General features: G+C 43.2%; 1 protein-coding gene across 6 annotated transcripts in view; it reads right to left on the bottom strand.

Annotated features, from left to right (window-relative positions):
* The window catches only part of Syne1 (spectrin repeat containing nuclear envelope protein 1), a 290,715-nt gene that overhangs the window by 144,823 nt on the left and 121,773 nt on the right, over nucleotides 1–24,119 (bottom strand). For 4 of the 6 annotated variants that reach the window (XM_045158728.1, XM_045158727.1, XM_045158730.1 and 1 more), the window contains exons 55-58: nucleotides 19,229–19,423; nucleotides 17,166–17,339; nucleotides 12,489–12,680; nucleotides 596–730 (exon numbers count right to left, since the gene is read on the bottom strand). In XM_045158728.1, coding sequence (XP_045014663.1) covers nucleotides 596–730; nucleotides 12,489–12,680; nucleotides 17,166–17,339; nucleotides 19,229–19,423 — 696 coding nt within the window. The remainder of the gene's footprint in view (nucleotides 1–595; nucleotides 731–12,488; nucleotides 12,681–17,165; nucleotides 17,340–19,228; nucleotides 19,424–24,119) is intronic. The other 2 variants (XM_045158726.1, XM_045158729.1) reach the window with 1 other exon arrangement.

Here is a 24,119-nt window from a genome sequence, read left to right as displayed (position 1 = left end):
GTTATGGTTCCATAAGTTCCACAAGTGGCAAAAGAAGCTGGCCTGCCTTCACAGGCCCAAGCAGAGAGAGAGAGAAGCACAAGCCTAAAGGTCAAAAGCCACAGCACACTTTAGGAACTCCAGCTAGGCACACTTTGCATATCTTTAGATTGAAATCAGAAACCCACCACCACACCTTAAGATCACCCAGTGACATTGCCTCCAGCCAGGTAGCCAGCAGATGCAAACTACAAACAATAAAGTCCTGAATATATTGGGGGCCATCTATTCTATTCAAACCACCACAAGCTGTGAATGAGAGACCGTGCCTCAGAATGACAGGAGCTGAGGAGGAAGAACCAGAACATTCTATGACCTCCACACATGTGCCACAGCACACATGTATCTTCGATGTCACACAACATACATAATAAAAATACTTTCTAAAATCTTTTTTTTTTTTTCTAAAAAAAAAGACAATTTGTTAAAGAAGCACAATGTCTGGGTTGCATTGACTTAGCGGTGGTTCTGTTCCCAGCACTGCAAACGAAACGACAATAAATCCATGAACTCTAGGCTGTGGATCCATGGACTACAGGGAGGCAGAAAACCCCACCTTCTGCTGCTGGAGGCTGCTCTGCCTCTGGTGGGTCCACGTGGTGCGAGCTTGCGCCAGCCACTCCTGAACTCCTGGGCTCTGAGTGGCTATGAGGTCCGCGTCGCTCTCCTCCTTCTCTTGTGTGGTTCCCTGCTTTGAGTGAGAAAGAGATCAAGGGTCATTCTAGCCACAGGAAAATCTTCCTGCAGATGGACACAAGACTCCCTTGTTGTGGTCTACATAATGACACAAAGTGATAGCACCTGGACATTAAATCGCATTTAAAAAATATTTTTATTTATTTATTTGTAACCAGAGAGACATAGAGTCAGGCAGATACAGGGAGAGAATGGGCACTCCAGGGCTTCTTGCCACTGCAAATGAACTCCAGACACACGCAGTACTTTGTGCCCCTGGCTTTACGTTGGTACTAGGGAATAATTGCTGAGCCGTATCTCCAGTATTATACCACATTTAAAAAAATTTTTTTTTTGCTCATTTTTATTTATTTATTTGAGAGCAACAGAGAGAGAAGGAGCCAGAGAAACACACAGAGAGAGAGAGAATGGGCGGGCCAGGGCTTCCAGCCACTGCAAACGAACTCCAGATGCATGCGTCCCCTTGTGCATCTGGCTAACGTGGGTCCTGGGGAATCGAGCCTCGAACTGGAATCGAGCCTCGAACCGGGGCTCTTAGGCTTCACAGGCAAGTGCTGAACCGCTAAGCCATCTCTCCAGCCCTATACCATATGTTTTTAAAGATAATAACACAGGGTTGGAAAGATGGATTAGTGGCACAAGTACTTACAAGCCTGGTGGCGCAAGTTCAAATCCCTAGTACCTATGTAAAGCCGGATGCACAAAGTGGGGAATGCATCTGGAATTCCTTTGCAGTGGCCAGAGGCCCTGGTGCATCCATTCTTTCTCTCTCTCTTTCTCTCTCTCCTTGCAAATAATAATAGATAAAAATTTAAGAGACAGTGATACAAAATCTATCTCAGTTATGGTATTTTCAGGAACAAGAACAATAAACTGGTGATTATGACCAGAGTTTAGGAGAAAATATATTCTATTTCCAATGTGGTCATCAAATATAAATTTTGAGTTTTTTTTCCACAAAAATATAAGACTAGAACCTTTTGTGAACTTTTTTCACCTTTTTTTAAAATTAGTTTTGTAATTAGTGAATACAGTCAAGTTAGTAACATTGTTAGCCTCCTCCCTGTCCTCCCTCCTCCACAGGGACCCTCCTAGTTGGGGTATATGGGTCGTGCATTGTGGGGTTCTCCAGTAGTTATGGGTAGTAGGCAATGTCTCTGTGTATCATGACCCAGTGTGTGGCTCTGACATTCCTTCCGCCCCCTCTTCCTCAAATTTCCCTGAGCCATGTTGGGCTCATTTTAGGTCTGCTTCAGTGATGAGGTGTTGGGGGCCTCTGTGACTCTGGATCTCTGGTTTGGTAGGAGTTGATTGCTCTCTGTGTCTATCTCCTTCACCCTTGTGCTGGTATGAATTTTTTAAGTTACATAAAGGTAATATAGTATTTCAGTGACCACCACAGCCCATAACTTTCCGGCTCTGTTGAGAAAGCAATGTCCCATCAGCTTCTCCATCCAGGGCACGTGGCCCATACAGCGCATGCAGTATGGAGGGTACCTGCATCCTGAAGCTTTTGGTAAAGGGTTACAAACTCAAGTATTTTCAGTGTCTTTGAGAAGTGGTAAGTCCACAGTTTAGCTCTCATTCTATTTTAACCTTTTATTTATTTGAGAGAGACAGGGGCAGATGAGACAGAGAGAGAAGGAGAAGGAGAGAGAGAGGGAGAGAGAATGGGCATGCCAGGGCCTCTAGCCACTGCAGCACAACTCCAGATGCATGTGCCACCTTGTGCATCTGGCTTATGTGGGTACTGGGGAATCAAACCTGGGTTTTATAGGCAAGTGCCTTAACCACTAAGCCATCTCTCCAGCAGCCCCTAGCTCACATTCTAGAATTCAGGGAGGGCTTACATTTGACTTTCAGTTCTTACGGAAGCAAACTGACTGCTTGAGAGAGGCAAAGTGTATTGGTTAACCCTGACTATCACTTGATTGGGTTGAGAGATACCGAGATCTGTAAGGCACACCTCTTCCAGTGTCTGAAGAAATTTCCAGAGATAAGGGATCATGAAACTCTGACCTAATCAATGGGTTGATCCACTGATGAATTTTAAATCTGAATAGCCAAGGAAGAGGAACAGGGACTGTGCAAGGTCACTAGGAGATGCCTCTGGAGGGTATATATCAGCCTTGGCCTCTTCCGACTATCTCCCCTGACTGGCTGCCAGGAGGTGAGAGGCATTGCTGCACCATGCCCTTCCATCAGGAAGACTCTGCCTCACCTCGGGCCTTCCAGCAATGGAGCCAGGCGATCACAGACTAACTATGAAACCATGAGCCAAAATAAGTCCTTTGCTCCAGAAGCTTTTAAGTCAGTCAGACATTTTGCCCCAGTGCTGAGAAAATGACTAGGACATGTGAGGTCCAGCAAGATCTCCCAGGCTCATTGAGCATCTTCTCTCTAACTCTCCACAGCCCAGGCCTTTCACCTTGGATTTCTGTCGGTTACAGGAAGGGGTTAAACACGGGGCCAATTCCCAGAGAACTTCAAGAGGAAGGAACCGTATCCCGACACTGGTCTTCATCAGTCTTCAAAGTCCACCTTCCAACTCTTAGATTGGAACCAGTTCTAGACGCCTGGATTTCTGAGGGTCTGCTGATTATATAGATATATTTAAAAACTTCTCCATGTTAAAAAAAAATAGCTTCCATTTAAATAAGAAAAAAGTCCATTTAATGTCTTTCAAAACCAAGTTAATACAAAAAAAAAAAATAATCTGTGAGCCGGGTGTGGTGGTACACTCCTTTAATCCCAGCACTCAGAAGGCAGAGGTAGGAGGATCGTTATGAGTTCAAGGCCACCCTGAGACTACATAGTGAATTCTAGGTCAGCCACCACACCCTCCACTGCCCTGCTGCTGGCTTTGACAAAGTAGGTCTCAGGAGAGCAAACAAGTAATCGCATATCACCAAGGCGAGGGTTTAACCTTCTTGCTTGCCTCATTATCCTAAAGGAATCTGAAAGGCCCTAAAATACCTCATACCAAATGGGATTAGCTGAGCATGAGAAGCTGTACTCAAATGTCGAAGTGCAAGTTATATAATTTTAGTACAATTCACTCCCTCTCACTAAATGCACATTAAGACTAAGACATAGTTCTCTGAGCTCAGAGGATTTTAGGAAGAAACCGGCAGCCAGGCCAGGCCTCAGCGGGAGACAGAGGCAGTTCACAAGAAAGGAAAACCGAGCTGGAAACAAGGGCTTCCTAAGCTGCTCTGAGCACTTTTAGAGAAAGCTGTGTGCAATGTAGAAACAAGAGAAACTGCCAACGGAGCAGACCCTACAGGAGGGCATCTGGGGCCCAGGGAGCAGCTGCATGCCACAGGAGAACCAACTAGGCGTTCAGATAGAACAGCGATGGAGGGAGACCACTGTGGCTGGAGTCTAATGGAGAAGAGGGGGGACACTCTACAAGCACCCCTGAAGCCGAGTCACCCTACTACCTTCTCTGTGACTGCCACTCCCGCCTGTCATTTCTTCACCAAGACCTTCCTACCTAACACACCCAGCCCGCCTGTAGCACCTAGCGTTCTCCTTGTAGTTTCAGAATTTCACACTCACTCACTACTCTCGGGACAAGCTTTGGTTTGTCTCCTTTTCTGCACAGGACTGAGGTGACAGACCTCATCTCCATCTTCGTAACGTTCTCATCAGTGCTCGAAGTTAAACAGACTCAAACACCCAGCCAAACCTTGGGGGGGGGGGGCTCTACATCCCCGCGCGGGCTCCTGCGCTCTGGGCCTGCCCCGGCTCACAGCGATTTCCTAGCAAGTTGCTTCCTAGCAAGAGGATGTGGCTTACATGGAATTATAGTTGCATCCTTGGTCTAAAAGATGCTATTTGAATTTTGCAAGATGTTCAGAATAGATGATTAGTCGTATCTATGTTACTGAACTCCCCTCCCTTCCTCCCAGGAATGTCTTCCAAAGATAAACAGTGATTTTTTTTTTTTTTACCCCAGAAGGCAAGAAGGCATCTGGGGGAGTTCTAAGCCACCCTGGTTCATCCAGGAAAGGCGGCCATGGCATGTCAAATGGGACCCACGGAAACAGGCAAGTATGAGGGAGAATGACGCCCTGAGAAAGTCGTCCCCCAATCAGAGCCACTCCGGCAGACAAACTAGTGGCCTTGGCCAAGACCTGCTGACCTTCCCTTGTGGCCTCCAGAGCACTTCTTCTCCACTGTTTTCTTTAGCCAAGGGTTGTTTTCCTGAGCCCAGCCTGAAGATTCCCTTGGAAACCACTCCAGCCCCCGGAACCCACTCACTCCTCTCCAGTACTGTCCTTGGACTGGCAGCGTTTCGTTCACATTCCTCACACCAAACTTGTGTTTATAAAAACCCACCAGCGAAAGGGTGTGTGAGTTGGGGGGTGGGGGTGAGCCCTCAGGATCACACTCACTATTAGTGCACAGACTCGGATATTGTCATTCTAACAGTCAGATCTTACTCACTGAGTCCACAGCTTTTTTGGGGAGGGGGCTGAGGGATTTCCAGCAGCATCAAAAGCTGAACGCATTTTCTGTGTGGAGACACTGGGTTTTTCAGTTAGCGTATTTTTCTCTGGCTGACATAGTCAGTTTGTAACCTAACGCTTGGACCACAGGAAGCAAAAGTGATTAAGGATCCAGTTGAGGGCTGGAGACATGGCTTAGCAGTTAAGGTGCTTGCCTGCAAAGCCTAAGGACCTAAGTTTAGTTCCCAAGAACCCACATATGCCAGATGCACATAGTGGCACATGCATCTGGAGTTTACTTGCAGCGGCTAGAGGCTTTGGTGTGCTCACTCTCTCTCTCTCTCTCTCTCATAAATAAATAAAATATATAATAAAAGAATCCAGTTCACATGCCAGTTCTTTGCCCTTGGGATGAGATGGTAACGGCAGGAGGAAGACAAGCCTAATAATTTTTTTAAAACTTTATTTTTATTTATTTTATTTGAGAGAGAAAAAGGCAGAAATAGGGAGAGAGAGAATGGGTGTGCCAGGGCCTCCAGCCACAGCAAACGAACTCAAGACACATGCGCCCCTTTGTGCATCTGGCTTAAGTGGGCCCTGGGGAATCGAACTGAGGTTTTTGAACGGTGTGATAACAGGTTTCTCTGATGCCTCAGGAACAGGAAGCAGGCTCAGTATGGGTGGAGCTATCCAAGATGCTTAGTGTGGAAATACTAGAACAATCCCCACTTTTTTCCCAGGAACATTCCTTGGAAGGGTAGTGAAATGCTAACCCTAGAATGAACCATTTCTTTATAAAGAGTTTATTATTTACAGAGAACAGAACTGTGGATGTCGCTGTGTGGAAAGAGCTTGAGTCTCTTAGGAAGTACCATACCATGCAATTCAAGAGACATATTTAACACACCTGCAAAGTGAGCCAACTCCTCATGTAGAGGAGTCTGTCTTTAGGGGAAACAAGAGATTGAGTATTCACTGATACCCATAGCCAATTCCATTAGCTAAAAGAATAGGGCAATGGTCATTGAACTCTACAGATAAAACATCACCAAGAAATTGGGAGCTGGAGGTGCAGCTCACTGGTGCAGCATGTGCTGAGCACTGTGAGAGCTCTGTTCAGTTTTCGGCTTTAGGAGGATTAAGGGAGAAAGGGAGAAAGCGGAGGAAAGAAAGAAGGAAGGGAGGGAAAGAAGAAAGGAAAGAAAGGAGGGAGAGGAGGCAGGAAGAGGGGAGAAAGAAGAAAATAAAGAGGGAGAAGGGGCTGGAAAGATGGATCAGAGGTGCTTGTCCATAAAGCCTACCAATTGCAGCTCAGTTCCCCAGTACCCATGTAAAGCTAGATGCACAAAGTGGCACATGCATCTGGAGTTCGTGTGCAGCGGGTAAAAACCCTGGTGCATGCGCACAAGCTCTCTCTCTCTCTCTTTCTTTCTCTCTGCCAGGCATATCCAGCACACAGAAGGCCAAGATAAGAGGATCACTGTGAGTTTGAGGCTAGCCTGAATTCAGCCTGGGCTAGAGTAAGACCCTACCCAGTAAAAAAAAAAAAAAAAAAAAAAAAAAAAAAAAAAAAAAAAAAAGAAGAAGAAGAAGAAGAAGAAGAAGGAAGGTGAGGAAAGAAAAGAAACAAGGAAAATTTAAAGGTAAAAAGATAAACTGTGCTTGCAGCTACCTGAGACTTACCAAGGCATCCTAACAGTACTTGAATTGTGTGAGTCCTAATTAAAGGATATAGTCTAACTAATTTCTGTATTTAATGAAAGGTATTATCCCTTAACTCCAGTTTGACAAGTTAATTTCAGATCGACCCTGGAATACTTTAGTTGTTTTTCATTTGTTTGTTTGTTTGTTTTACACAAGGTAAATTGATCACTCTCATGACAATAGTAAACATGGTTCTTTTATTGCCAGAGATGTGAAAAAAAAGGCACTAATATTTTTTTAAAATTAAACTTCAGTGTTGGATATGCTATAAACTCCATCAGTGAAAGATGATGGACTGTGGATCTTTTAAAATGATCGGTGACAAATTTCAAGTCACCACAGCACGGCCACATGGTTTTGTGTTGACAAGTCACCCAGCGGCATCCTCAGGAAAACTCTGACCCCTGTCAGAGTCAGTGACTATTTAAACAGGTCCTGCAGCTGTGGATGGAACCTTCAGGGAACTGTCAGCACACCCAGCCCCCAGCATGTCAGGAGCTCCTCTCCTCCCTAAGAACGCAGTTTGGGAGCAATCAGCCGTGCCATGATTGGCATCTAAGGCAAGCATAATGTCAATTGCTTTAAAATCCTTGGGATACAGGCCATCAGGCTTTGCAAGAAAGCACCTTTAATCCCTGAGACATCTCTGCAGCCCAAACCCCTCCATATATTTTAATTTGAATTTCATTACCAAAAATATAACACTTATCTTTTAAAATGGGAAGAATAAAAAAATCTTCCAAATCAAAAAAAAAAAAAAATTCTTGGGATAACTGCTTTTAACAAATACAATCACTTTCCCTTATCTGAAGTTTCACTTTCTGCATTTTCAGCTACTCACAGCCCAAAACCACAATATATCTCTTCTCTTTCAAATAGAAAAATTAATCACATATGGATTTCACAGTGATTGCTGTTAATCTTTTACGGTGTCTAATTTACACATGAAACTTTCTCACAGGGATGTGTGTATAAGGCAGAGCACAGTATGTATAAGGCACACTGAGGCCTTGGAATTTACCCCCACAGGCCTGAAGAAAATAATTATTACCACTACTTTAAAGATGAAGAAGAAGGGCTGGAGAGATGGCGTAGCGGTTAAGCGCTTGCCTGTGAAGCCTAAGGACCCCGGTTTGAGGCTCAGTTCCCCAGGTCCCACGTTAGCCAGATGCACAAGGGGGCGCACGCGTCTGGAGTTCGTTTGCAGAGGCTGGAAGCCCTGGCGCGCCCATTCTCTCTCTCTCTCCCTCTACCTGTCTTTCTCTCTGTGTCTGTCACTCTCAAATAAATAAATAAAATTTAAAAAAAATATTTTTTTTAAAAAAAAGATGAAGAAGAAAACTACCTGTTTCAAGAAAGCAGGGTGTGGTGACATGTGCCTATACCTTCAGCATTTGGGAGGCAGTGACAGAGGAAGTGTTACAATTTCAAAGCTAGCCTGGTCTACACAGCAAAGTTTAGGTCAACCAAAACTATATAATGGGATGTCTCAGATGGAAGGAAGGGAAGAAGGGAGGAAGAGAAGGAAGAAAGGAAGGGAAGAAGGGAAGAACAAAGGAAGGAAGAGGAAGGGGGGAAGGAAGGAAGGAAAGGGAGAAAGGAAGGGTGGAGGGAGGGAAGAAGGAAGGAAGGATGGGAGGGAAGGAGGGAGGGAGGGAGGAAGGAAGGAAGGAGGGAGGGAGGGGGCAAGGAAGGAGGGGGAGAGGGGGGAAGGTCAGTTGCAAGAGGCTCCAGGCCCTTGTTCAAGGTCACCTGTTAAAAACTGGTGAGAAAAGGACTATCAGTTGCAGAATGATGGACCTAGAGGCCATCCTAGGTTTTGGAGATGCTTTATTTGTCACAAGAATTATCTAAAAATGTACAAAACTAAACACCAATGCTTAAAAACCTGTAGATTTTTAGAAACAAATCTATATTTCCTATCTCTTTAAAAAGGAACAGATGTAACAACGGAGCCTCGAGTTCCCTATGACCACAGCTTTAGCAAGAGAGGCTGTTAGCTTCCAACCTGACCCCACTGGCCAAGTCCCCCGACTGGGCCTGATAACCTCTTCAGCATGTCCTTCCCAGGCCTTAGGATCTGTGGCGTGGATTCATCCCTGGGGTGACACATAAAATCTGCCTTTTCTACCTGTCTCTGGGGGGAGGAGGAGAAGTCCTAAGAGCTTAATCAGTAATGCTGGACCACACAGTGATCTGCGGAGACTTCCTCCTCAGGCCAGTGTCTTTAGTGGTAAAGTTCATTCACAAGCACCCACCAAGATCCAAAGAGCAATATAAAGCCGGCTGACACCACCATCTATGAAAGCGAGTCACGTATTTTTGCACTAAAAATGTCTAGTTTTGTGCAGTTTGAATTGTTGTCTTCATTACAAAGTCAAATTGCATGTATAGTTGATAGTATATCAATGCAAAGTGAAAAAGTATATTGTTTTGATTGCCATTTGTTTACACAATATTCAAATATTCATCAACTAGTTGTCTTTTGAGTTATCTACTCAAATGTTTTATTCATACTTCTGTGGTTCTGCTAAGTAATATTTTCCAATTACAAAAGATTCATAAATTGAAAACCTTTTTTGCTGTTTATATCTTTTGTGTGTGTGTGTGTGTGTGTGTGTGTGCGCGTGTCGTTTTTTGAGGTAGGGTCTCACTATGGCCTAGGCTGGCCTGGAATTTACTATGTAGTCTCAGGGTAGCCTCAAACTCCGGGTGTTCCTCCTACATCTGCCTCCTGAGTGCTGGGATTAAAGGTGTGTGCCACCACACCCGGCTGTTTATATCTTTTAGTTGGTAAGTTTACTATTTGGTCATTGAAACCTTCACACTTTTCATGAAGTAATTTTTTATTTTATTTTTAATTTTATTTATTTATTTGAGAGTGACAGACACAGAAAGAGAAAGAGACAGACACAGAGAGACAGAATGGGTGCACCAGGGCCTCCAGCCACTGCAAACCAACTCCAGATGCATGTGCCCAATTGTGCATCTGGCTAACGTGGGTCCTGAGGAATCAAGCCTCGAACTGGGGTCCTTAGGCTTCACAAGCAGCGCTTAACTGCTAAGCCATCTCTCCAGCCCTCATGAAGTAATTTTAAAGACACTAAAATCGTGGCTTTCACTTCTCCTGATTTTAAGATTGAAAAACAATCATGCATTAAGTATTTTTATGTTTAATTTTTACATTAAATCTGGGATCCATTGATGGTGTATTTTTTTCTATAAAAACAGGATAAGAAGCAGGGTTTATCAATTTGAAGTGATTTGCCCATTTATTTTCTTTATAATGCAAGTCACATTTGTCCACGGATGTAATGTCACCTTCAAAGTTTATCAAACTCCTTTATACACAAGGGCCTCTTTCTGAGATATTAGTTCTGTTTAACAGTTTACTCATGCCATTGTGCTATGTTAATTTTGCAATTCTATATTTTAATATGTAAGACTCCTCATATATTAATATTTTCAGAATTTTAGTTATTTTTTACATTTTTCCTCAATTAGCCTGTTATAATTTAATATCATTTTTGATACATTCAAAAATATTATTAGTGTTCTTAGTTGAGAATAACTGAACTGATAGGTTAATAAATGAAGACCTGGCAGCTTTAAGATATAACATTTGGGTCTGGAGAGATGGCTCAGGAGTTTAGGTGCTTGCCCGGCCAGGCATAACGGCCCGGGTTGGCATCCTCAGTATCCACATACAGCCAGACATGGAATAGCACATGCATCTACAGTTTGCAGCATCTAAGGTCCTGCTGTGCCCATTCTACCTGTCTCTCTTCCTTGCCTCTGCTCGCAAGTAAATAAGTGAAATATAAAAAAAATGACGTCTGTCTCATAAAATAAACTGTACCTCTCTACATTTTTCACATATTCTTTTGTTCTTATGTTTAAAAGTATATTTAGCTTTCTCAATATTTCACTTTTTGACATTAAATATGAGAAACTATTTTACAGTTCTGTACCATCTTTGTTTGTATGTGTGAAAATTTCAGATTGTTTACTATATTATTATTTACTTATTTTGCAGCTCTGGGATTTTTGTAGTTAATTGACAATTTTCGTACTTGAATATATTATAATTTGCTCATACTTCGCTCCCAACGCTTTCTTTTGTGCCCCTTCCCCTCCACCAATCTATCCATCTGGCCCCTCTTCTGTCTTAATGACTTCTTTTCTGACTTCCATTATTAGGTTGAAATGTTGACGAGCTCTCGTGGAGGTCATGATAGTCACTGTGGGGTCCTGAAGTGGTGGAAGTGAACTCAGAAGATAGTGTCTCAAAGTATTCCTCCCCATCCTCTGCATCTTACATTTTTTTCTGCTATCTCTTCTGTAATGTTTCCTGAGTCTTAGCGGGTGCGATAAAGATGTCTCATTTGGCCCTGACCACTTCAATGCCATTTATTCTCTTCAGTCTGCAGAATTTGAGACTCTCCAGGAGAGACTAAATATTACACTGATTATTTAAAAAATATATTTATTTATTCATTTGAGAGAGAGAGAGAAAGTGAGACAGGGAAAGAAAAACGCAGATAGAAGGAATGGTCATGCCAGGGCCTCCAGCCACTGCAAATGAACTCCAGATGCATGCACTCTCTTGTGCCTCTGGCTAACATGGGTCATGGGGAATCGAACCTGGGTCCTTTGGCTTTGCAGGCAAATGCCTTAACCACTAAGCCATCCCTCTAGCCCCTAATTATTATTTTTTAACAAGTCAACCATTTTCTTAAATTCTTCCACTGGTCTTAATAGTTTTGAGTTGATTAGATTTGGATCATGTGATTGGCGAAAGACTGAAAAATGCATACATGGGAACCAGTGTCAAGACACGAGGAAGCAGAGGCAAGCTCAGTGGACTCCCACGAACTCCTCTCTCTGTATTATGTATATTCTACTTGCTAAGAACATTTGTACTCAAACATAGATACCTTCCATTCTCCTGATCTTCTTAAACAGTAACTGTGGCTGGAACTGGCCTGACCCTAACCATTACAGGGAGAGATATGAAAGATAAAGGAATATGGAGTTCCATCAGGATACAGGGAGGGGACAGGCAACACCATCGAGGGCCTTGAGATAACAGCTGTTGATTCCTACTCCCCGGCTAAACAGGAAGGTAAGGAAAGCGAAATCCATTACTTTGATTCCAGCTTCTCTCTCCCGCACAGGGCACAGGTCAATCTCACTTTATAATCAACACTTTTTTTTGTGTACTGAGTTTCCCCATCTATATGTATCTAGAGGGAAGAATGTAGGTGAACTGAAAAATAAATGAATGCAAACATGTCCTGGCATGTCTACATGCACGCTGCTTAAACTTGGGAAGGCTGGTGACTGCCTATCGCTTCTCTTCCTTCTTCTGCGCCCCGAGGTCCTCAGGTCTATGGATTCACGTCTTCCTAATACACCTAACTGAAAATCCTGGCCAAAGGCAGAAGGAAAGTTGGCACGGCATGCTGACATGCTAGTGTAGAGCACGTGTGGACATCTGTGTGTTCTGTGCCACACCCCCAATCCCTCCCCGCGTGGAGAGGCCCGTGGGCATCGCGCACCCGCGTGCGGGCGGCTCTGGAGCACTGGTCTCACCTGCATGTTGAGCTGCCGGTCATGCAAGGCCTTCTGCAGCTCCAAGAGGCTCCCCTGGAGCGTCCTCAGCTTCACGGCCAGCTGCTCGGCCTCGTCCTTCGTGTGAGCCTGGCCCTCCAGCAGCAGGTTCTCGCTGTGCACCGACAGCTGCGACAGGGCCACCACCTTCTGCTCGATCTCCACCAGCATGTTCTGCGACAACAGAACAAGGGAGACCAGCTCACCTCCTGCCACTCTCTACAGAGACCGCTTCCCAAGACAGACACTCCCTTCTGCCGTCCTCCTCCAGACAAGCGGGCTGCCCGGACTTTTCCTAGATGCAGCAGTAGTCCATACGTGTGCTCTCTGTTTTTGTAGAGATTATATATATATATATTTTTTTAAATTTTTTTTTAAATTTATTTATTTGAGAGCGACAGACACAGAGAGAAAGACAGATAGAGGGAGAGAGAGAGAATGGGCGCGCCAGGGCTTCCAGCCTCTGCAAACGAACTCCAGACGCGTGCGCCCCCTTGTGCATCTGGCTCACGTGGGACCTGGGGAACCGAGCTTCGAACCGGGGTCCATAGGCTTCACAGGCAAGCGCTTAACCGCTAAGCCATCTCTCCAGCCCTAGAGATTATATTTTTATACATAAAAACATGTGGAGAAGACACGTGGAAAACACATTTCATATAGCCAACAGGTTCAGATAAAGGCGATTGCCTGTTACCCTATAATTATCACCTCAATTTTAAAAGACTAGTAATGGTGAAAATATCACACATATCACTCCTTTTCTTGCCAACTTAAAAGGAGGTTCTTTCAAAATATTTGTTTTGCAGACCAGGCTGGCCTAGCACTCACCATCATCCTGGCTCAGTTTCCCCAGTCCTGGGTTTGTACCAGCATGCCAGGGTTCTTTTATTTCTTCCCTACTTCTTTTTCTTTTTAAAATAGAATATCTTTATTTTTCCTTATTTTGAGGCAGGGGTATTCTGTGGCAGCACAGGCTGGTCTCAAACTCATACTAAGCCTCTTATTTCAGTCCCCTGGTATTGAGATTGCAGGTGTAAGCCACCACCCCCAGCTTAATCATATGAGGCCTGTCTTCACCTTTTCGAGTGCATGTTTAATGTGTGTATTTGTCTGGGCATACAGGGAGGTCTGAGGACAGCCTTGGGTGTCAGTCCCCACTCTCCACCTTGCCTGAGGCAGGATCTCTTACTATTAGGTATGGCGGACCATGTGGCCCATGAGCTTTTGTGGGTTTTCCTATCTCCACCTACCATCTTGACACAGGAGCAGTAAGATTATGGATAGATGTTACGGTACGTAACTTTTCATAGGTTCTGGGGATCCAAACATAGGTCCTGACCCTTGCTTAGTGAAAATATTACACAATGAGCCATGCCTCCAGCCTTATGACCTATTTTTAAATATAATGTTTTTCCTTATTTCTGTGACAAGTCTAATCCTATAGGGTTTTCTTCTATGAGAGAGTATACTAAATTCAGAGGAAATGGTAAATAATCTCTCTCTTTCAAGACAAATCTTTTAAGAAACAAAAAAGAGTGCAAAATAGGCAGAAAGTAACTTTTTTTGCAGAAATCATTGTGTTTATGTTCCTAGCTATGAATTCTTTGAAACATGTTTCTAGTTGTCATTCAATCCAATAACTTATTAAATGATAAAAGATATTTTATTTCCATGTAGGAAACCAGGATTACTGTCATCCCATCAAACATCAAAAACATGACTTTACTCCAGAGCATGACTCAAAGGAAGAGTAAAACCATTACTAAAATGAGGATTAAAGGATGATACTCTGAGGATTATTTTTGAGAAGTTAATAGAATTCTGTGCAAGGTTGGTTAGACATCATAACCCATGTTGAGACCCAAGAAAATATTGAATTTCAACTTATTTTAAAAATTAGTAGAAAATAGGTATAATGATTAACTCAACCCAAATCATATTGGTCTTGGTGATATTTTCCATGGGGGAAAAGGGTCTCCCAGAACACAGCAAAGTAGCTTGGTCCACAAAAGCGATCATATAAGTCTACTTGTATACAATTATCACTGTTATAATTATCATAATTATAATTACATAATTATGGGTTGATACTAGATTTTAATTCAGCTTTTAAGCGTGTGTGTTCATGTACATGCAGGTGCACATGTGTACAGAGTGTGTATGGAGAACAGAGGATAACTTTGGGGGTTATCCTTAGAAAGCTGTCCACCTCCTTTGAGACCATGAGTCTCTCATGGGCCTGGAGAACACCAATTAGGCTCCACTGACTGGCCAGTGAGCCCCAGGGAGCCTCCTGTCTCCACCTCTCCAATGCCAAGATTAGAAGTGTATATGCCACCATGCCTTGCCTGACATTTTATTTGGGTTCTGGGAATTGAACTCAGATCTTCATTCCTGTGAGGGAAGATCTTTACTGACTAAGCTAGCTCCCCAGCACTCTTGATGGGCTTTTTAAATAACTTCATTTTAGATTTCAACTGACTAAGTTTAACAGGCTTAATTTCTAGATTTTAACTGATTTTTAAATAAATGTGAAGGTTTAATAAACTTGTTTACTTGCTTGGTATTAATTTTATATGTTCCTAATGTCTTAAAATGTTGTTAAAATACTACTTTAGTACTTTGGGAAAAGTCCTGAACCATGATCTTGGACCTACACTCCATGTATTTCTATGAAAATGGATGTATACCAAAGGAAAGTGGTAATAATGACAAAACATAACTCTGAAATCCAGTTGGGTGTGATTTCAAGCTCTGAGAAGGACCACCAAAAATAAATGTCTCAGGCTGGAGAGGTAGCTTACCAGTTGAGGCGCTTGCCTGCAAAGCCCAAGAACCCAGGATTGAGTACCCAGGACCCATGTAAACCAGATGCCACAAAGTGGTACATTCATCTGGAGCTCATTTGCAGTGGCTGGGTGCCCTGATGTGCCAATTTTCTCTCTTCTTTTTCTGTCTCTGTCTCTTATAAATAAGTAAAAATAAAAAAATAAATGTCTTTAGTTCATACAACATAAAACTCTTCCAGGTGGCTCCATAATCTCAATCATCAAGGCAAAAAGAATGCTTTGACTTTTCATAGTGAGGACTCTTATGGCATTTGGCAATCTCAATAATAATGCTCGATATTATAAATCTCAAAGTACAAATTGGGAAGATCAGATGGATGCACAGAAGTTCATGGTCTTGTGGTATGTTGGGTTTGGAATGTTCCCTAAAGGCCAGAGTATTGAAGGCTTTGGTCCTCAGCTTAGAATTATTTGTAGGTAATAGAAGTTTTTAAGAAGTGGGGTCTAGCAAGAGGCTTGAAGTCACTGACAGTGTGATCTCTAAATGAATTATGTGCGCTGATGTTTTTCTCTTTTATACCAAGGTATGGAGTGAACTGGCTTGTCTATGTGTTCCTAGCATAAGGTACTGGGATGCCATAGAGCTAAAGCCATGGGCAAACTGAGCGTGTGTGGAAATCTCTCTCTCAAACTGTGCCAAAAGAAGATTTTATTCTTTTTAAGTTAAATATTTCAGGTATTGTCTTATAGTAGGAGGATGCTAACCCATGTATTGTAATAGTTATGTGTGTGCTTGGAAATTTCCATAATTAATAATAAGAACAAAAATCTTTATTCAAGGCTGGAGAGATGGCTTAGTGGTTAAGGTGCCTGCCTGCAATGCCAAAAGACCCAGGTTCAATTCCTCAGGACCCACGTAAGCCAGATGCACAAGGTGGTGCATGTATCTAGAGTTCATTTGCAGTGGCCAGTGCCTCTGGTACACATAATATCTCTCTCTCTGTCTCTGTCAGTCTCATTCTCTCTTATAAATAAATAAATAAAATATTTTAAAATATTCATTCAAGCCGGGCGTGGTGGCGCACGCCTTTAATCCCAGCACTCGGGAGGCAGAGGTAGGTGGATTGCCATGAGTTCAAGGCCACCCTGAGACTCCATAGTGAATTCCAGGTCAGCCTGGGCTAGAGTAAGACCCTACCTCGAAAAACCAAAAAAAAAAAAAAAAAAAAATTCATTCAACTGTCTCTTATATTATCTCAAAAATCCTAACCTGACAGCAAGTGAATTTCCCATTTCAAAAGACATGCCAGCCTCTCTGTCTTCCTAAAATTGGCAGTTGGAAATGTTATTTTCCCAAGTATTGTTTGATGGTTAGAACCCAAACTGTGACAGCACCTAGAGCAACTTCAAGGTGTTAAGTTTCACTCATGATATTAATTCTTCTCACTGAATTGATAGTTCTTTTACTTAGTAAGTATAGATATCATCAATATCCTGGTCTCAGTACTCTTCTAAAATGTTCTGTGGAAAGGTAAAATTTTATCCAGGCAGGTGGGTGCATATTTGTAACCCCAGAATTTGCCCATTTGACATCCCAGCACTTGTGATGCAGTGACCGGTGAACGCTGGTGCTAGCTAGATGAGCTGCATTGGTGAGCTGCGGATTCCAGTGCGAGACTTGACATGGGAAACAAAGTGCAGAGTGACTGAGGAAGATACCCAGCACCAACCCTCCTTTTCATTTGCACACACGTACACACACACACATGCATATGAAAACACATGCACACACACTACACTCACATAGATGCACACATACACACATGTGCTTTGTGATTCAGACACACTCCCTTCAAGAACATCTTTGTACCTGGCAGTCCACCAGCTGGGCCTCCATGTCCATGGGCTCCTTGGGTGTAGCAAGGGCGCCGTCCAGGGTGGCCTTGGTGCTCAGCAGCCAGTTGTCCAGCTCGTCGGCCTCACAGCGATACCTCTGCAGGGCCTGTTCCTGTCTCTGTTCCTCCAGCTGATCATTTAACTTCTCCTGTGGGATTGAGGAGAATGTAACAGAGGACATCGGGAGCTGAGTGCTTTCTTTAGAGCTGTAGTCACAAGCCCTGGACACTTGGGAGAATGTGCTGGGAACCAAGACTCAGCTCACTCAGAGAACAGCAAACCGGAATCTGTGTCTTGAGACTTGTCCTATCAAAGATCCCCCAACAATACAAATGTGCCCAAGAGCTGAAGAAGGCATCCTCAAATAATATTCCTTAGGACTGGGCTGCTATGAACAGGAGGGAAACAAGCCATGGATTTGAACCAAACACATTGCACAAAGCAGTTGGTAGATGGCAACAGACTTGACCTCAGTTTTTGGAAACTGGCAGGGAGTTGTGCAGACTGTAGCAGACTAAATAACATCTGTCCCACACAAAAGAGTAGCCACCACACACTTCAGACAACTGATGTCTGTAGGAAATTGTGGCCCACTGTGATGTGTCTGGAGTAAAGCCCGAGATCCCATGTTTTAGGTCAGGTCACTGAGATTTTCAATGCCTCTCAAAAAACAATTCATGTTGAAAAATCCAGGCCAACCTCATTGCTTTGAAACCTTACAAGTGTCTCAGACTAGGAACAATATGATGAAATTAAAAAGTTAATCTTCAAATATTCTAAATACTTCATCTTAAAAACTATCATTCTGTGGTGCGTTAAACATGAGTGCTGCTCTCACTGCTATCCTGACAACCTCCTCCAGGGAGATGGTGTAGACAATGGGGACACTCAAAATGTATCCAAGCAGAAGTCCAGAAGGTGCTGAGAGCTCAACACTAACGTAGACTTATAGCACACTAGCCAAGGCTCAGAGAACGATCTGGAAGAGGGGACAGAAAGACTGTAAGAGCCACAGGGTGGAAAGGAATATCATGAAGCATTGCCCCTCCCACAGTGACTGACTGCTACATTAATAACTTATAACCCTGTGGTGAACACCAGTAAACCCACTGAGAAGTGAAATGGGGTAGGAAGGAGGTGATATAAAATAACATGAGGGGAATCGGACCAACTCATGATTTGTCCATATAAGAAAGTTACTAATTAACAAAACAAGATTATATTGGAAAAAAACCTTATCATTTTAGTAATTACTATGATTTTAAAATTAAACAGCTCAACTAGGAAATTAGTAAGTAGGGGAAATGCTTTGATTTTACATTTCTTTAAAATAAAATACATGTATGCATTATGATTTCACTACTCTTACAACAAATAAATTTAGAAGGAGCCTATAAACCTTGCAATATGGACATTGTACATTTAATTATGGTATACTCAATAGCTAAATAAAATAAGGTTCACTTAATATAAAAAATGTATTGTGGACAAGTATAAGCAGAGAAGCTCATGGATCTGAGTTCACAAGAAGCCAGAGGCTATGGAGACCTTTCTGAAGCCTCCAGTCTGACCAGTTATAGGAGCAACTGTGTGAATGTCTCAGATGCTCAGAACCAAGAATTCTAAGATATATTTCAGCTGATTTTAACACCTACACTTTTATTGCCAAAACTTGTCTATCAAACTATATTTAAATCAACACAGGAGTCTGAATTATATGTGTGTTTTCATGAATTATGATATTTAGATTGGGTAATAGTAAGTAGGCAGGATTTACTCTTTATAGTAGGTATTAGTCACATCCATGCAAGGCTCTTATTCAAACGTAGCACCCCATCATGCATTTCTACAATGATTTATTTTTCACAAGTTTCTTTTCCGCATTGTCAGAATGTGTGGTGTGGAGTGAGTGAGAAAGGAGTGAAAGGACTGACTGCTGGAAGCATATCGCCGATTCTTCACGGCTGGGAAATTCACACAGAGACCCCATAAGTCACTGTGAACGGAAGGCAGAGGTGACATTTGGGGGGTGCTCACCTCCAGGAGCTGCCGCTTCCCTGACGCTTTCATCTTGATGGTGGTCATCCTCTCGGCCAGGACAGTGAGGGTGGACTGCAGGGCCAGCCGTTCCGCAGGGTCACACTCCTGAGACTCTGACACCAGCTCCTCTGCGAGAGAGGCCTGGAGCCCGTTGATCTCATCTTGCAGCATGAGAACCTCGTCCATCAGGGCCTGTTGGGGACACTAGGAGTTACCTTCTCGACTGAGGACCCCCGGTTCATCCAAGTCACATGCTCACTGACCAGTGCAAGGTATTTCATTGGGCTACCATTGAACCAGCCAGGAGAACAGCTACCCATGTAGCTTTGAAAAGGAGAGTGGAGGGCTGAAGAGATGGTTTAGTGGTTAAGGCACTAGCCTATGAAGCCAAAAGGAGCCAGGTTCGAGTCCCCCATGCCCACCTAAGCCAGATGCACAAGGTGGCACATGCATATGGAGTTTGTTTGCAGTGGCTAGAGGCCCTGGCATGCCCATTCTCTATCTGCCTCTCTCTCTTTCTATCTCAAATAAAGAAATAAATAAAATAAAAGAGGAGGGTGTTAAAAGGAGAGAGCTGGCTGAGCAGCAACGTTCAGTACTTTGTTTCCTCCCACTGCCTCAAGCCCCAACAACCTGGAACTATAACCTGAGATAACCCTTTCCTCCCTTAACCTGATTTTTGTCAGGTTTTTAGTCCAAGCCACAAGAAGCGTCACTAAGACACCACTTCTCACAGGCTGCAGACGTTACAGAAAGTATATAGCACCTCCTCATAGTACACTCCCAATAAATATTAAGGAACAAAAGGGTATGGAAAAAATACTCCCTTCCCAATATCATGTCCTTTGGGTTGACTTAAATTTTTTTTTTTTTTTTGAAAGAGACAGAAAGCAGTGTCAGCGTTTCTTTCTTCTCTGCAGATGAACTCCGGGCACTTGTCATTTTGTGCCTCTGGCTTGACATGGGTATCGGGGAATCGAACCCAGGCTGACAGGATTTACAAGCAGGCACCTTTAGGCACTGCACCATCCCTCCATGCCCCAAACTGTCTTTTAATAGATGATCGCACTGACTTTATTACACATGCCCAGCAAAGTGCATAAATACACGTGAGGCTCTCTCTCGGTGTTCACCAGCTGCACACCACAATGCTGCCGCCCTCCTGACCAAGAGGTTGAGAATTCCCAGAACTCTACATTCCCAACCCCACTGGCTCCCTCCTCGAGTCTGCTTTTACGCTTTCTAATCACCCTGCTGACCTGTCACAACCGCCCCCCTCCCCCGACCTTGGCCTGCCTGTCACGCTGTGCAAACAGATCACCCAGAACATTCTCTGTGAAGGCATCCTTCACTCCCTGACTGGATTGTGGGTTGTCCTCTGTCATTCCATGCGGAGACAGCAGCTCTCCTCTACTGTTGCTTCACCTGCCCAGTGGATTATTATAGTTCCACCTTTCTAGTGGGTTCACAGGGTAGCTTCATTGCAACTTCACTTTACATTCCCCTGAGACTAGACACTTAGTAGCCTGCTTGGTACCATTATGCGTGCTTTCCAACTCCAAGCGTCCCGCTCAGCTGTTACTTACTGAAAACTCTATACGTTACTCATACAGTTGGGATAATGCTGTGTGCCTCTGTTTCTATGGGTTCTGCATACTGCAAATATCTGCTCCTACTTCTTGGAAATGCCTGTTTTCTATTTTTCCCTAATAGTAAAAGGACTTCCTTCATGGAGTCTTTGGCTAAGCATAGGTTTTAAATTGTGCAGCAATATTTTTCTTAAAAGTCATTTGAGAAAGCTGTGCCTACCAAAGCATCACAAATGTACCTTCACAGGTGACCTTCTAAATGGACGCTGTGCAAGACGTGCAGTCTAGTGGTAGGGTAGAGTCTTGGCATGCATGAGACCCTGACTTCCTCAGGACCCATAAGAACAACAAGATAAAAGAATGTTTCTGAGAGAGTAAGTTAATGGAAGGGTGTCAGTCTCCCAAAGCTTGTCATAAGAGAAAGACAGATATAAGAAGCATGTGTTAAGAAATTAGATGTCATGAATTCAAACAGGATCTTGTTTCATTCCACAAACCACTGGTGTATGAAGGATTAGGCACTGAGAAAACGTTCATCATACACAGGCTGCTTAACATAATCTAAAGACTAGTCAGTGCTAATTTCACATTTAGGTCTACTATCCACATAAACTGAGATCTTGTGTTTAATGTAGACAGGGATCAAGAAATCAAAATTTCTTTTATTTCAGACATAGTTTTGCAGTCTAATCTTTGCCATAGGCCAAGAACCTGTGCAGGTTGAATCAGGGTCTGACCTCTCAGTACATCCCTTTGATCCATTTGCCTGGTTATGCAAAGACCACAGGGTCACAGTTCTTAAAGGTGTGCATACGTTCCTGTCTCTGGTAGGATGTAGTTTCCAGTAACAGTCATCTTTTTCTGGTTGTCTTGACTAATTTTTCTTTTTTTTTAATATTTAAAATTTTTTTAGACAGGGTCATATGGTCTTAGTTTACCTTCAATGTCACTAGGGAATCAAAGATAATCTTGAACTGTGGATCCTCCTGCCTCAACTTCCCAGGATTACAGGCACATACCACCATTCCCAGCCTAAATCTTCACTATTTTTTGATGTCTTGCAGTTTCAATATATATTTAGGATTGCAATGCATTTTGAGTTAGTTTATGAAACTCCAGAAAATGAAACTTGTGGGGATTTTTGTTTGTTTGTTTTTGAGACACGGTCTTCCTAGATGGCCCAATGGGCTCAAAGTTGCCATCATCTTGCCTCAATATAGCCATGATTCACCATACCCAGACTTGGTGGGAATTTTTAATTGAGATAGCATTGAATTTACAGTCTGAATCCCTTTCTTCTGCATTTAAGATATTTGTGTCTGGTGTTTTGTGATTATTTGTTGGTGACCTGAATGTCCAAATTATAGAACCCCCTGTTATTTATGACATTCAAGACTCCTCCATAATTACACGGGCCTCTTGGTGCCCCTGCGTATTTTTGCACTGATCCTTCTGCATAGGCAGTAAGAGCGCCCTTAGGGTTCCATACCACACTCATCCTCCTCTTCACTTCTTGCCACCCCACAGCTTTCCATAAACATTTACGCTTACGCTGCCTCCTTCCCGCTCCAGTTCTAATTTCAGTCTTCAAAGTCACAGTCTCTCCCAGATCCTGGCTACATCACCTTCAAACTATTCCTCACACCCTGTCTGCTGTAGCTCATGATCGCCTTTCTGTTTTCTCGACAATGCATTGGTAATTCACACCACTCCAGTCAGTTTTCAAATCACACACTTATGAAAACCTAGTCTTTTGGATAAGTGTTTAGTAGGTATTCAACACAACTACATGATTTAAATCTAAGTGGGGATAGATAAAATTTGATGGTGTCTGAATCACACAAGAAACAAGCAAGAAAATAATCCATCCCTCATTGAATCTCAGTGGGTCTGATCCAACCAGGTGTGCAGTGAAGTCTATGGGTCTATTTCTAACTTAAGTTGCAATCTTATGAAGGTTCCCTGAATATTCTTTAGTGAGGAGCAGAGGCATTTGGCACTCTACAGATGATCCCATTGGGCCCCTGATCCCACCTCAGGCCCAGCAGGCAAGCTCAGTGGGCAGGGTATTTTATTTGGAGTATTGAAAATATTCTGAACAAGTGAAAGTGATGGCAATATGACACGGATATTCTAAGGGCCAATAAATAATAAACTTTATTGGGCTGGAGAGATGGTTTGGCAGTTGGGGAACTTGCCTGCAAGGCCAAAGAACCCAGGTTCAACAGGTTCACGTAAGTCAGATGCACAGGGTGGTGCACACATCTAGAGTTTGTTTGCAGAGGCCAAAGGCCCTGGCAGTCCCATTCTATGTGTGTGCCTGCCTCTACCTCTCTCAAACAAATAAATAAAAATAAAATAAAAATGCTTAAAATTATATACTTCACAATAGTTACTTCTGTTGTATGAATTTCATTTTAATATTTACAAAAAAACCTGTCAGTCAAATATGTCAGTAGTGCCATAATTTTAGTAGAACAGTTTGTGGCTGGCTGCTCTCCGACTACATCTGATTGCAAAATAAGGAAGGGGAGAGGAAATGAGTGTCTGTGGGTTACTGGCTTATGATTACAAGGAGGGCTCATGAATGATTACAAGGAGGGCTCCCCAATTTCTACTAATCTCCAGCCACTTCTCAATTGGGCTGGAGAGATGACTCACCTATTAAGGTGCCTCCCTGCAAAGCCTAATGACCTGGGTTTGATTCCCCAGTACCCTCGTAAAGCCAGATGCACAAGGCAGCATATGCATCTGGAATTCATTTGCAGTGGCCAGAGACCCTAGCACACCCATTCTCTCTCTCTCTCTCTCTCTCCCTCTCCTTGCAAATAAAGAAAGAAAGGGGGAAAATAAGGAAAATGTATAATTAAGCCTGGCATGATGGCACATGCCTTTAATCCCAACACTCAGGAGGCAGAGGTATGAGGCTCACCATGAGTTTGTGGCCAGTCTGAGACTATATAGTAAATTCCAGGTCAGCCTGGGCTATAGTAAGACCCTACCTCAAAAAAACAAGGAAACAAAAAAGAAAGAAAGAAAGAAAGAAAATGTACAATCAATATATATCATTAGGCTTTTCTCAAATGTCTGATTCTTTTTTTTTTTTAAATATTTTTTGTTCATTATTTATTTATTGATTTGAGAGTGACAGACACAGAGAGAAAGACAGAGGGAGAGAGAGAATGGGCGCGCCAGGGCTTCCAGCCTCTGCAAACGAACTCCAGACGCGTGCGCCCCCTTGTGCATCTGGCTAACGTGGGACCTGGGGAACCGAGCCTTGAACCGGGGTCCTTAGGCTT

Source organism: Jaculus jaculus, chromosome 9 (assembly GCF_020740685.1).
Source record: "Jaculus jaculus isolate mJacJac1 chromosome 9, mJacJac1.mat.Y.cur, whole genome shotgun sequence".
Taxonomy (NCBI): domain Eukaryota; kingdom Metazoa; phylum Chordata; class Mammalia; order Rodentia; family Dipodidae; genus Jaculus; species Jaculus jaculus.
The sequence above is the reverse complement of the archived record's forward strand: the minus strand, read 5'-3'. Positions and strand labels throughout refer to the sequence as shown.